General features: G+C 41.5%; 1 protein-coding gene and 1 long non-coding RNA gene across 3 annotated transcripts in view; one reads left to right on the top strand and one right to left on the bottom strand.

Moving 5' to 3' along the window:
* Positions 1 to 13,422, top strand: part of LOC109624744 (ras-specific guanine nucleotide-releasing factor 1-like) — a 28,252-nt gene that overhangs the window by 8,859 nt on the left and 5,971 nt on the right. For both annotated transcript variants that reach the window (XM_069520653.1, XM_020079623.2), the window contains exons 4-19: positions 430 to 522; positions 1,761 to 2,014; positions 2,121 to 2,200; positions 2,526 to 2,719; positions 3,428 to 3,537; positions 3,791 to 3,909; positions 4,667 to 4,827; positions 5,028 to 5,091; positions 5,765 to 5,907; positions 6,284 to 6,366; positions 7,218 to 7,466; positions 9,730 to 10,103; positions 10,645 to 10,761; positions 12,612 to 12,782; positions 13,054 to 13,160; positions 13,271 to 13,383. In XM_069520653.1, the coding sequence (XP_069376754.1) occupies positions 430 to 522; positions 1,761 to 2,014; positions 2,121 to 2,200; positions 2,526 to 2,719; positions 3,428 to 3,537; positions 3,791 to 3,909; positions 4,667 to 4,827; positions 5,028 to 5,091; positions 5,765 to 5,907; positions 6,284 to 6,366; positions 7,218 to 7,466; positions 9,730 to 10,103; positions 10,645 to 10,761; positions 12,612 to 12,782; positions 13,054 to 13,160; positions 13,271 to 13,383 (2,432 nt within the window). The remainder of the gene's footprint in view (positions 1 to 429; positions 523 to 1,760; positions 2,015 to 2,120; positions 2,201 to 2,525; positions 2,720 to 3,427; positions 3,538 to 3,790; positions 3,910 to 4,666; positions 4,828 to 5,027; positions 5,092 to 5,764; positions 5,908 to 6,283; positions 6,367 to 7,217; positions 7,467 to 9,729; positions 10,104 to 10,644; positions 10,762 to 12,611; positions 12,783 to 13,053; positions 13,161 to 13,270; positions 13,384 to 13,422) is intronic.
* Positions 5,814 to 9,711, bottom strand: LOC138406987 (uncharacterized). Its single transcript, XR_011240395.1, has 3 exons — positions 8,502 to 9,711; positions 7,196 to 7,422; positions 5,814 to 5,941 (listed from the first exon to the last, which is right to left on the bottom strand). It is a non-coding gene; the product is annotated as an uncharacterized lncRNA (long non-coding RNA).

Here is a 13,422-nt window from a genome sequence, read left to right on the forward strand (position 1 = left end):
TTGAATGTCTTCAATATGCATGAATCATCTGCTATTGTACCTGATTCTGCAGCAGATTTTAATAATCTACTCTCTCACTTTCTTTGCTAAAACATGAGGTTGCATGGACTTAATTTCATCATTTATTAAAATATGTTTTCTTTTCTTATTCACTGCCCCATATGTCATTTAATCACAGTAAATGAAACAGGGTGGACTAGTTTATAGACTAGTGTTTTTGTTGCAGCATTTCTTTTAATGGATGATAACACAAATGAACAAAAGCACTTAAAAAACATACCTATAATAAAAACACATCGTGGATCTTCAGAAGATGAGATGACCGAGATCCTGAGTAGGATTTTAATAAAGATTTTTAGTTGCTTATAGTACAAGGTGCTGGTCTGAACCCAGTGAGTGAATGCTTCACAGGTTTGTATTGAATTTCAGATCGCTGGGCTGCTCAAAGACAATGAGAAGATCCAGTCGAATCCAGAGGTGCCGCCCAGTGACGATGACACCGAGATCAAGAAGATCAAAAAGGTGACATGTGACTGTGTTTGGTGCTGCGCAGTTTAAAAGGAGAGAGGCGACCTCAAAGTGCAGATGTAATGCAAGTAGGGAAAGAAAAAGGAGGAAAGGTTTTGGTGAAGTTTGGTCTGATCCGGGGATATGTATAGTTTCTGAGACAGCCTTTTAAATAATACATCATCTCTGGGCACCTGCAGGTTTTATTTTGAATCCTTGTTTATTCAGCTTTACACTTTCATAGCATGGCTTGTCCTAGTAAGCCAATGGCTTCTTCAGCTTGACACTGAGGGAGCTTTCTGCTCCTTAATAGACACAGTTGCATTGATGAAGCCACAAATAATTCTCAACTGATTCTGCAACTCCACATAGCCCCACTGAACGTTTAGTGTCTTTCAGCAAAGTGTTTTGGTTTTGTGGCCTGCAACTCTTTTGTTTCCCTGTCAACACTGAAACATGTTTCCAACTGCAACACCACACCGTGACTAACAGCATGGTGAAGCAGGTAGGTTAGACAACAAGCTAGCTGCTGAATATAATGGGAAGTTAGCAGCTATGAACTTACAGTGTCCAGTCAGGAGAAACCCGACTTAAGTCTCTAGCATGTGTGAAAAGGCTTGCTAGCATCTTTTCTGTGGAAACTGTTCTTCTGAGGAAAAATGTATCAATATTGTGTTAACAGTTTACTATGTTGACCCCAAGTTGCCAAAATATATTAATTAGGACAACAATGTATATTGCGATGCTCAAACCAGAGCTGCTGTATCTTCCTCTGGTCTTCATACCAATTACAGACAACAGCTAGAAGATGTGGATCTGAATCTGATTAAAGATACTGTGTATTTCTCTTTACCTTAGGAATTTGGAAATCTCTATGTTTTTCTCACTGTGGCTTTTTATTGTTCCAAATTACAGAACACTGATGATTTTAAGGGTTTCATGTTGTAACTATCTAACAATGCTTTGTGTAAAGAATGATAGTTGTATTACATTTGAAATATTTTTCTCAGGCCTGATTTGAATAAAAATACTGTTTATAGTCACATGATTAACATATGAGTTCAGTCCGAGCATCAAGTTTTTCCTATTTTTCTAATATGAATTCAAGTAAGAAAGTAAATCTCTCCATGTTAGTCGACGTAAACCCTTCAAAAACTCATACTTCTACATCAGCAACATAAAGGCTAGTCACAAATGCATGCAGGTAAATCCATAAAAGCATCATTTTGTGATGCTGTTCTTTCTCACCACAGGTCCAGAGCTTCCTGCGAGGTTGGATTTGCCGCAGGAAGTGGAAGACCATCATCCAGGACTACATTCGCTCGCCCCACGCTGAGAGCATGAGGAAGAGGAACCAGGTGGTGTTTAGCATGTTGGAGGCCGAAGCTGAATACGTGCAGCAACTCCACATTCTGGTCAACAACTTCCTGCGGCCGCTCCGCATGGCCGCCAGCTCCAAGAAGCCGTCCATTACCCACGATGATGTCAGCAGCATCTTCCTTAACAGGTGACTGGTGGTGGGACTGGTTGTGATAGTGGTGTGACTCTGCAGGGAGGGTGCTGCCACTGAACAGTATTTCATAACGGTTATTTTTACTTATGTGTTTTATCAGTGAGACCATCATGTTCCTCCACCAAATCTTCTACCAGGGTCTGAAGGCCAGGATAGCCAGCTGGCCGACACTGGTCCTGGGTAAGATACGCAGAGATCAACCCCCCAGTCAACTGACATTAACCTTGTTAGGATTTGTTAAAGGATCAATATATATAGAAGATATTGCCAGATAAATGTTTACAGGTTGATATATGATATATGTATCTGTGATTTATGCCACAAACCCTGTACAATAGAGGTTGTTTATTTTCACTCACATCATCCGAAAATTATATTATCTCACAATCCGTAATGTAAACACCAATAACGGAATCTCATTGCTCATTGACTTTATGGGTTATTTAATATTTTAATCAAAACACAGGGAATATACAATAAGAGTGACATTTGTTTCACTTCACAGCCGACTTGTTCGACATCCTGCTGCCCATGCTGAACATCTACCAGGAGTTTGTGAGGAACCACCAGTACAGTCTGCAGATCCTGGCCCACTGCAAACAGAACCGAGACTTTGACAAGCTGCTGAAGCAGTATGAGGCCAAACCCGACTGTGAGGAGAGGACGCTGGAGACCTTCCTCACTTACCCCATGTTTCAGGTGACTCCAGCCACACACTTGAGTATTATATCAACTTTGCTGAAGTACTGCCTATATGTGCTTTGCCTTAAAGTGAAAAGTAAAATGCATGTCAGTATCATAAAACAGTCTAGAGCCAATTAATTTAGGTCTTATGCAACATTAGTGGCTGACTTTGAATTTTATTACAGTGAAAACAACATTTGTAATGTTTTAAACAATGCAAATGTCCAAAAGGCTTAATACCTGTTAGTTATCTCAAAATCAGAGAGTGATCTCTGCCTCATCACTTTTGAGTTAGACCTTTACAATAGTGCATTAAAGTACATCTATGCATTATCTTTTCATTTCCAAACTTTCCAATACCTCTATCATTCTCAATCAAATAACAGAACATAAACACATTTTGTGGAACAATCTGTGTTGACGTTAGAGCTGAAGTTTTCAAACTTACATCATAAGTATAAGACTGATGCTGAGACTCATGTTAAAGTGAAGATAGATGCACATGTTGATGGAAATATAAAATGTATTGAACATATTTTATTCATCAAGTAAAAGTAGATTATTAGCTTTCTGTTAAATGAAAAAAATGAGTAATCATAGTTAATGCAACACATTTTTGTTGATTTCAAAAATGTACACTTAAAAACTTTTTTAAAGTTTTAACTCAAAAAGATTTAAAGTGGTTCAAGCATATCTCACTCCCTCTGTTTCTTTCTCTCTCAGATCCCTCGTTACATCCTGACGTTACATGAGTTGTTGGCTCACACGCCCCATGAGCATGTGGAGAGAAATAGTTTGGACTACGCTAAGTCAAAGTTGGAAGAACTTTCCAGGTCAGTCAGTCAAACAACTGAAAAGCCATTGTTTGCTGTACTGTATGTTAGGACTCTAAAACACAGTGTGTTTACATTCATTTTGCATTATAACTAAACCTTTATTTGTTAAAGTAATGCTGTATTTCTGTACAAAGGAATGTCTTGTGTTGAGCTTCATAAAGCACATTTCTGTCCTCTAAGATGAGAAGTGGTGATTAACCACCATTAATTGTGATGTACGTGAATCAATGAGCATTTGTTGTCCTGTCAGAATCATGCATGATGAGGTGAGTGAAACGGAGAACATCAGGAAGAACTTGGCGATTGAGCGGATGATTGTGGAGGGTTGTGAGGTGCTGCTGGACACCAGTCAGACATTCGTTAGGCAAGGTATGTTTGTTTCATTGTCTGATTAAAACACTGACAGTGAAATTATTTGCTCTCACTGGTTTGTCAGGATTTTGATCAATAAATGAAAATGAGGGTAAACACTATACTACTGTCTGAAGCCTAAAACTTTATGCAACATTTGAAGCCACCCTGACACCTGAATAAAAATCTGAAGTGACGGTAAAGCTTTGTAGAAATAGCCTTTATGAAAATATACTAAAGACAATGTATTTGACATATGAGAAAGCCAATCTACAACCTGCTGCATAAGATTATAGACTGACATTCACATTCCAAATTACACATTATAAATGGCTTACAAAGTTTGGACATTAACTTTAAAGGCTAAGTGTGTAGGATATAGTGACATCTAGAGGTGAATTTGCATGTTGCAGCTGAATAGCCCTCACTTCACCCTCTCCTTCCAAACATGGAAGAGAACCTGTCGTAGCCTTCAGCTGTTATTAAAACTCAAAAGGTCTTTAGTTTGTCCAGTTTGGACTTCTGTAAAAAACATGGCAGCCTCCGTAGAGAGGACCAGCTCCTGATGTAGATATAAAGTATTTGAATATAAAGGGCAGATTCTAGGGTAAAGAAAAACAACAATTCATACAATTTAGATCATCACTAGGATTATTTTATTTTCAATAAATCTCTTTCACCTAAATCTTGCACACTGAACCTTTAAGCTCAAAGTGAAAGTAACCAGAGGGAAATGAATGTTGTCTCACATGTGTTCGTGTCCATGACTCCACAGGTTCTCTGATCCAGGTGCCTATGAGTGAGAAAGGGAAGATCACAAGGGGACGACTGGGCTCTCTATCTCTGAAGAAGGAAGGCGAGAGACAGTGTTTCATGTTCTCCAAACATCTCATCATCTGTACCAGAGGCTCTGGAGGAAAACTCCACATCACTAAGGTATAGCTGGACAGTAGCTGAGATCCAATTAAACTAATTGTGGACTTCCACAAGTTGACCAAATGAACTATTATTTCAGTAGAGGGTGTTATTTTTGTTTCCTAGGAAATGTAAAGCAAAATTTAGTTTAAATGATACACACACTGTATTACCTTGTAACATGCTGTATGTAACATTGCAACCTTTCAACCCTGCCACAGAACGGAGTGGTGTCTCTCATAGACTGCACACTGATGGAGGAGCCAGAGGGCACAGATGATGAATGTAAATTACCACTCACAGTGCAGTATATTCACTTGTTTCCTCAATACTCTATATATGTAGAAATGCAGAAGGTGATTTGTCCTGCATGAAGTCGATGAAACATCAAGTAATGCAGTTTTGTCTGTAACTGTAGCTCCCAAACTTCACCGAAAAACAAACTTCAGTCCAGGGTTCATTTAAATTACTAATGCTGTGTTTCTAAAGGGGCCCCTTATGTAGTATTTTACACAATCCTGTGTATTTATTACCCTGCTTGGCCGCTTCATCAAATATTAATCAATAATCACTAAAATGAGATAAGATAAGATTAGCCAACATAAGAGACAAAATACACCTTTCACTTCAGACAGAAATATTATTTGAAGAGAGACATACTTGGGTAAAGTGCAGAGGCAAAGGACGATTTCACAAGGATGTATAGGCTGCTGTATTTTTGCAATTTAAATGAGGAGTTATTGAAATATACAAATACATATGTATGCTTATAGAGTGTGATGATTATATAGACAGGTATAAAAATACTTGTCACATAATATTATATTTCAGAGCTACAGACAGTCACATTTTGTTTGCATTTTAGTTTTCTTTTCTATTCCTCTTTTCCAAAGGTCTTGTGGTGTTTGATATCAGTGTATTTTATTCAAATAAAGGTCGGTGAATTTGTGCTTTGCAGCTAAAGGGGAGCGGAGCGGCCAGGACACTGAACATCTGGACTTTAAAGTTATGGTGGAGCCCAAAGACGTCCAGCCTTACACCGTCATCCTCGTGGCTTCATCCCGACAGGAGAAGTCGGCGTGGACCAGTGACATCAGCCAGGTTTGTCTCCTCACCGGTATTAAAGTATATAAGTCTGAAAACAGTATATTATAAATAAACACAGAACAGGAGTCATGGAATAAACTGTTAGATGTAAAATTCATTCTAACTGCAGGTTGCATGAATCTACTGCTCCCAACGTATCATATCGACTAAACTATGTTAATCTGTTGTCAGTCACAGTATAGAAGTGATTTATATATTTTGCTTTTAACAATGTTTTGCACAGGCCCACATGTGATCTGATGTGGGATTAGAAACTTGAAGGTTTTGTGAACTCACTCACCCTCTTTGTTATACTGTTATATTCAGACAACACCCCCCCCCCCACTCTCTCTCTCTCTCTCTCTCTCTCTGTCTACTTGCATTATTACAGTGCATTGACAACATCCGCTGCAACGGTCTGATGATGAACGCCTTCGAGGAAAACAGTAAAGTCTCCGTGCCACAGATGATTAAGTGTGTGTCAGACGCCGCGCAGTCACATACATTATACATGCACAAACAAAGACTGGCATCAGCATCACATGCAGTAGATACACAGTAACATGAAAAATGCATGATTATATGTGCCCAAGCTCATGCTTCTATACTTGTAAGGACCTTTAATGACATAACATCTCTGGGCCATAACCTGAAAAATCACAACTACATGCTTAACTGCAAAATGTACCCTGACCTCAAACAGCCCTGTAAACACATGAGAACATGACAAACATGTCTCAATTTTCAAGAACAATCTAATATCATTCCTTATGAATGTGTGCAAAGCCACCAATTTAGAGCCCTTAAGTTCAGCTCAACTGCAGCCCCGACAAAAATAAAGACATACAAACCCTCACGCTTGGTCCTTTGTATGGTCCAAGGGGCCCTGAATGAGGGGCCCAGTCACATATACGTAAATGTAGCAGTGGCAAACCTTTGCCTCCTAGGTCAGCAGCAGAGAGGGGGCTGAAAAAACATTTGCTCCCTGTGCCGAAGCTAATTACAGCGTGGCTTTACATGAAGTTCCTGAATTTTGAAATTCATATTCAGGTATATGTGACTGAGCCCCAAGAGTTCCTTGAGTCATTTATGGCCCCTAGAGGCCAGAACCATGGACCCACTAGTACAATGCATGAAAATTGAATCAGACTTTGAAACCTTTTTTGGCCCTGAAAGACTAAAGCTACTGTATTTTGCCCGTAATAGAAAGTAATCTTGTTCTATTTGTATAGAAAACAAATCCATATCTATATATGCTACACATAACATACATACAGTTTAGTAGCATAGGTAACATACTAACCTCATTTGCTCTTTCGACACAGGTCTGACACCAGCTTGTACTGTGATGACGTTGACATTCGCTTCAGTAAGATGATGAACTCCTGTAAGGTGCTGCAGATCCGCTACGCCAGTGTGGAGCGCTTATTGGAGAGGCTGACAGACCTGCGCTTCCTCTCCATCGACTTCCTGAACACCTTTCTCCACTCCTACCGCGTCTTCACCAGCGCCGACGTGGTGCTGGACAAGCTAATCACCATATACAAAAAGCCCATCAGTGCCATCCCTGCACGGTGAGCGTGTGTGTGTGTGTGTGTGTGTGTGTGTGTTTGTGTGTGAACATGTTTTATGCACCTTTTTAAGACCTTTTCTAGCATAAACATTGACCCTGCAGGACCAACACACATCATGGGGCCTTAAGCTTGGTCCTAATGAGGCAAAATGTCCTTTCTGGGGTCCTGGTTAAGGTTGGGGGTATGAAGTAAAATTTTGCGTAGGTTTAGGGTTATGGGAATGAATCTCTGTGGGTAAACAGTCTGTTTGGAGATCGATGCATTAGCTATTTGCTTTTTAATTCAGATTAGCCAAAGTGTCACCTGGACCTAAAACACCTAAAAAACTATCAATGTTTATGTTTTGTGTGGAGAAACATTCCACTTGTGTTGACTTCTACGGCCAACGGAGGACGGAGTCTTGGCCCGGATATCCGCTGTCAACACCGGAAGCCCCAAAATATTGGCTGTTGACCCCAGAGGCTAAGAGCCAATGGGCTGTGAGATTGTGCATGAATTGGTCATGGTTAAGGTTTTGGATGAGGTTTTGTTTCGGCTGTCCACAATGGCTGGAAGTCACTATGGATAGCTGCGTAAACCTGTCTGTGTGTGTGCTTTAACAACATGGGACAGCTAAGTTCCAAGGCCTAGTAAAATGTGATCAAGTCTAATATGTGAAGTCTTCATTATACAACAATATCAACCAGGCACAGAAAACGTGTATCAACCAGCAGAAAGATGACCTGGACGTAGCCCAGCTCTGCAGCAGTTTGCACATGAGAATAGCTCTAGTTACCTCAGAGTTATTTAAACCCTTTTTGTTAAATATTTCTATATTTAATCGATCCCTGAGCACTCTATTAGCATGTAAATCATGTAAATGAACACTGTTATGTGTCTCTCAGAGGTCAATCCCTGCAGCTCGTCACCACTGAACAAGGAACAAAGTTTTGTTTTCCACTCGTTTTCTCCTGAAGATGCAGCGACACTGCCGTGGTAATGGTGCAGTGAAAAGGTGGGACTTCCCCGCTGTTTGATTTTGTCTTTTTCACTCACGTGGACCGGTCAATGCGCAGCCTGTCATGCGATGATATCTCGTCCAGGTGGGAAGGGACTGGAGAGGAGGCAGCGGGGGTCACGCCGACACATCTTCAGTCCGCCATCACAGTTAATTGGGTCCCGCGTCCACCCACCTTACCCCAACCCCTCCTCTTCTCTCTCGTTACTCTCTTTACCCTTTACCGTTCTCTCGCTTTTTCTTTTTCTTTCCACAAGTCTGACCATCCCTCTCTCCGCTGCGCTGTCACCATGGCAACCCCTCACTCTGCTGCAGGACCCCACCCTCTCTACTTGTCTCCTCGTCTTCTCACTCCCTCTCTCTCTCTCTTTCTCTCTCTCTCTCTCCCTCTCTCTCTCTCTTTCTCTTTCTCTCCCTCTCGCTCCTTTTCTCCCATCATCTGCAGTGGCTCTACAGTATTAAATATTGATGGTGGTGTTTTGCACCCAGAACTCTCCTATCCTCCTCCTCCTCCTCTTGTGTCTTCCTTACCTGCTTACATCCTTCTCTTCGCCTCCTACTTATACCTCCTCTTTCCCTCAGCCCTCATCTTTCCTCCTCTCATCTCCCTAGTTTTACTGTTTTTGCAAATACAGGCGAGGAGACACAACATGGCTGCAGCTAACACCAAGGAGGCTTCCCATTCGCCCACTCTCATACAGCCTTAGCTGTGGTGGAATCCATATCCACTATGTTGCTCCTCTCTCGCCCCCTGCCTCTCTGTCTGTTTTCTCCCCTGCTTTTTTTTTTTTTTGCATTGCACCTCTGTCTCTTTCTCCCACTTCCCCTCTCTCCATCTCTATCTGGCTCCCCTTTTCGCTCAGTCTCTCTCTCCCTGTGTCTCTGTGGGCCTCCCCTGGGCTGGTTGCTGTTGGCAGCACCCGTGCCTCCCACACTGTCACTTGACATGCTATTTATAGGCCTTCAGAGGGGGTGGCTCTCAGTGCAAGGAGGATGCTGTCTTAAACAATGTAGCTTAAATAAAAGAGGCAAGATCTCCCGGAGAGCCCTGTGGTTTACGTGTTCCCTCTCTGCTTCTGTGTACAGACACCAAGCGCCACGATCCCCCATCTCTCCCCCTACCACTGTCACCCTTTGAGGCTGCTGAATTTATTTTAAACTGTTCTTTTTTCAGTTGTGAACAAGAGTTGCTGATGTTCAACCTTCTGTCTTTTTCACACAACTCCTTACATTTTCCCCTCTCTCTCATTCCCTCCTTCTCTGCAGCTCTTTGGAGCTTTTCTTTGCCAGCAGCCAGAACAACAAACTCCTCTATGGCGAGCCACCCACGTCGCCGCGTGCCAGCCGCAAGTTCTCCTCCCCTCCTCCTCTCTCCATCACCAAGACGTCCTCGCCCAACCGTCGTCGCAAGCTTTCGCTCAACATCCCCATCATCACAGGGGGCAAAGCCCTGGACCTGGCCGCGCTCAGCTGCTCCCCCAATGGCTATGCAAGCATGCACACCACCATGTCCCCCTTCAGTAAGACCACCCTCGACATCAACAAGCTGTATGTGTCCAGCACCATGGCCAGCAAGATCCCTGACGAGGGAGAGCCCAAAGCCGAAGGCAAGGCTGAGGAGAGTGTCCTCAACAAGCAAGGTCAGAACCACTGTCCGAGGGATTGTAGTCAGTTTTAATGAGGAGCTTGTTCACAGTGGTTTCAGTTTTACAAGTCCCCTGTCCACGGCTCACATCTATCATATATGTTACCTCTGTATTCCATTAAAGTGAAGCTTACGTAATTCACATTTTTTTTATATAAAGGGTATCACTTGGGATTTAACTCCCAAGGACTGGTCAAAAGATTCTCAGGTTGTACATGTGGAATCATAATGTTATATCAGATAAAAAAATTAAATTGTGTGTTTATTTTGGGATAAAACATTTGGTTTGATATCAGCATTATCAACTATAACATTTTTCTATTTTTTAAATAAAATATTTTATGACAGTAATTTATATTTCATATAAAATGTTTCCTGTTTTTAAAATTAATGGACCTTGTAGTTTCAACAATTTTTGTCTCGACCTTCTGTTCAATACCATAGCCTCGATCTCAGTGGTTACATCCACACATTTCTTTGTCACACATTTGTTCCAACTGTCTCTCCACTTCATGTGAAACACTTTCTCTGTGCAGATCTTTCAGTGAGAGAGGAATGTGATGAGGAACCAGGTCAGAGTGACGAGGCAGAAGCAGAAATGTCTCCTCCCAAGTCCCCATCAACACCTAAGAATGTCAAATCAAAAAACTCTGGTACAGTATGTCTCTGTATCTCCATTATTGTGTTGTACTTTTAAGCTTTGTCCAAGACTTGTTTAGAATGTCTTGGAATGTACTTCTAAATTCCAACACACCAACAAACTAATGAGTTGACAAGCACATTGAGCACAATGTAAAATCTGGGAAACTACAGTAGCTTAGTGCTTAGTGATGGCGGCATTTATATAGAACTCACCAGAGTCATTTCTTGGCAAAGAACTGATCAATATTCATCAACAGATATTTTTAATAATTATATCTATAACATAACAGCTATTCATAAGATAGAGATATACTTGTTTTTACCTTTCTATTTTCTGGAGTACAGGTTTGGCAGGATATTTACTGACTGAATTTGCACTTTGAATAATTCTGTGAAATTTTTGTACAAGAAGATTAATGTTTCACTCATGTCTGTGAAGGAAAATATTATTCCATCACCTGCAGTCTGTTAGCTTAGCTAAGCATAAAAACTGGGAACAGGGGCAATAAAGTAGCTTGGCTCTGTCAGAAGGAAACAATATCAGGACCTACAATATGTTATACAAGATAAACATTATATGTTTTGTCAGTACAAAGACTGATATGTAAATATGACATGTGTTTATGGATGGTCACTCTATTCAGTCAGATGAGGTTGCCAGGTAACCATAGAAATCCCAGGATGTCAAATCTTAAAAGTGAATTTCTCAAAATGTCAAACTATTCCTCTCTTACACCTGGAACTTTCAACTGCACATTTCTTGGAGTTACACAATAAATAAAAAACTTTAAATACTAAAAAATATTCTGTTAAGTGCAATTATTAGCAGGAAAACCTGGCAGGTGTAACTGAACAGTGGAAACATTCTCGATTATATCTACATCACAGGGAAGAAAATATGTTTTCCAGTTTTCCAAACATGTCTTAAACCTAAAAAGATGAAAACCCCACACTTAGACTGAGCAGGTGAGACAAGTTACACCGAGTTAAATAAAGATGGACTTGTAGCTAACTTCTCAGAAAGCAAGGAGTGTAATTTCAGCCAAATAAGGTCTTGATAAAAACCACCCACAGCCTCCTGGCCCTTCCCATACTGCAGAGAGAGGGAGCATCTAGCCTGTAGGTCGTCAGGCACAATTCATCCCCAGTGTGTTCTCTTCCCACGGTGCTGGATACAAGGGAAGCCAGCGCCTTGTGTGAGTAGGTGGAAGGAAACCTTGTACCTTAGCAACGATGTGCGTGTTCTTCTATACCGCCCCCGGCTGAATGGAGGTAGGCTGGGAGGGAGGGAGAGAAGGAGGGAGACAGGGAGGGAGGCAGAGAGGCAGACATGGTGGAGTGTACGCCATCACCACCACGAGCTGCAGGGCACACTGTGCTGGGTCCGTTTTAGCTCTTTGTTCCCCTCTAGTGGTCAACAAAGGGAATTAAGTCACCTTTAAAGGCATAGTTCACTGAAAAATGAAATTCCCTTCGACTCACCACTATGCCGATGGAGGGGTGGGTGAAGTGTTTGAGTCCAGAAAAGACTTCTGGAGTTTCAAGGGTAAACAGCATTGCAGCAGAATCCAATATAATTGAAATCCTAAATATCCTCTGATATCTTCCTACGAGGTGCGTTCAGGGACTTTTGTGAGACCATTGTGTTGCTATGTCCACAAGCTTTGCCATGTCTGGTGGATTTTTAGTCTTAAACACAGTGTAAATGACACCATTATAGTGGTGAGTAGAGTAGAGTGAATATTTGTTTTCGGTGAGCTATCCCTTTTATAACCTAATAAATCCTTAACATTACGAACAATAATGAAGAGTAATTAAGGGATTTAACTTCAAACATCTCGATTTGTTTCCCTCCTTGCAGAGTTTTCCCTGTTTTCCTTCAACAATGGCATGGTGGTGTCATCTTGCCGGGAGCTGGACAATAACCGCAGTGCCCTCTCTGCCGCCTCGGCCTTTGCCATCGCCACAGCTGGTGCCAATGAAGGCACGCCAACCAAGGAGAAGTACCGTCGTATGTCCCTCGCCAGCACAGGTCAGACACACTAGGGGAGGTGTATCTGTTGGCTTGTTGAGGATTGTTTATATTATTGTGCTTTCATTTAGATATGCTATAATTAAAAGTGTTATCAGGTACAAAAACACATTGGTTTCATAACATGATTTTGGAAAAGTTTTTGGTGAAAGACATTTACATTGTCACATCTGTTGTTCGGGTGTGTATAATTCTAAAATAAAGAATCGTGCAAAGCAAGAATATAAGCTAGGATAATGTCTGGACATGATTTTCTTAAACATGCTCCCAGGTTTTCCTACGGACCAGAGGAACGGGGACAAAGAGTTTGTTATCAGAAGAGCTGCCACAAACAGAGTCCTGAATGTGCTGCGTCACTGGGTCTCCAAACACTCGCAGGTACAGCTCATTTTCCTCCTTTTCTTGTTTCTGTCGCTCTATGCCTTTTCAGAAGAAAAAACCCAACACTTGTGTGATGACACTGTTGTTGTTGTTGTGTTGGTCCTCAGGACTTTGAGCTGAACACAGAGCTGAAGATGCGGGTAATTGGTTTCCTTGAGGAGGTGATGCATGACCCAGAGCTGCTGACACAGGAAAGAAAGGCAGCTGCCAACATCATCAGGTTGGTTTCCTGTTATCCTATTAATAATGACACTTGAGA

The sequence above is a fragment of the Paralichthys olivaceus genome, chromosome 1 (assembly GCF_024713975.1).
Source record: "Paralichthys olivaceus isolate ysfri-2021 chromosome 1, ASM2471397v2, whole genome shotgun sequence".
In the NCBI taxonomy this organism is placed as follows: domain Eukaryota; kingdom Metazoa; phylum Chordata; class Actinopteri; order Pleuronectiformes; family Paralichthyidae; genus Paralichthys; species Paralichthys olivaceus.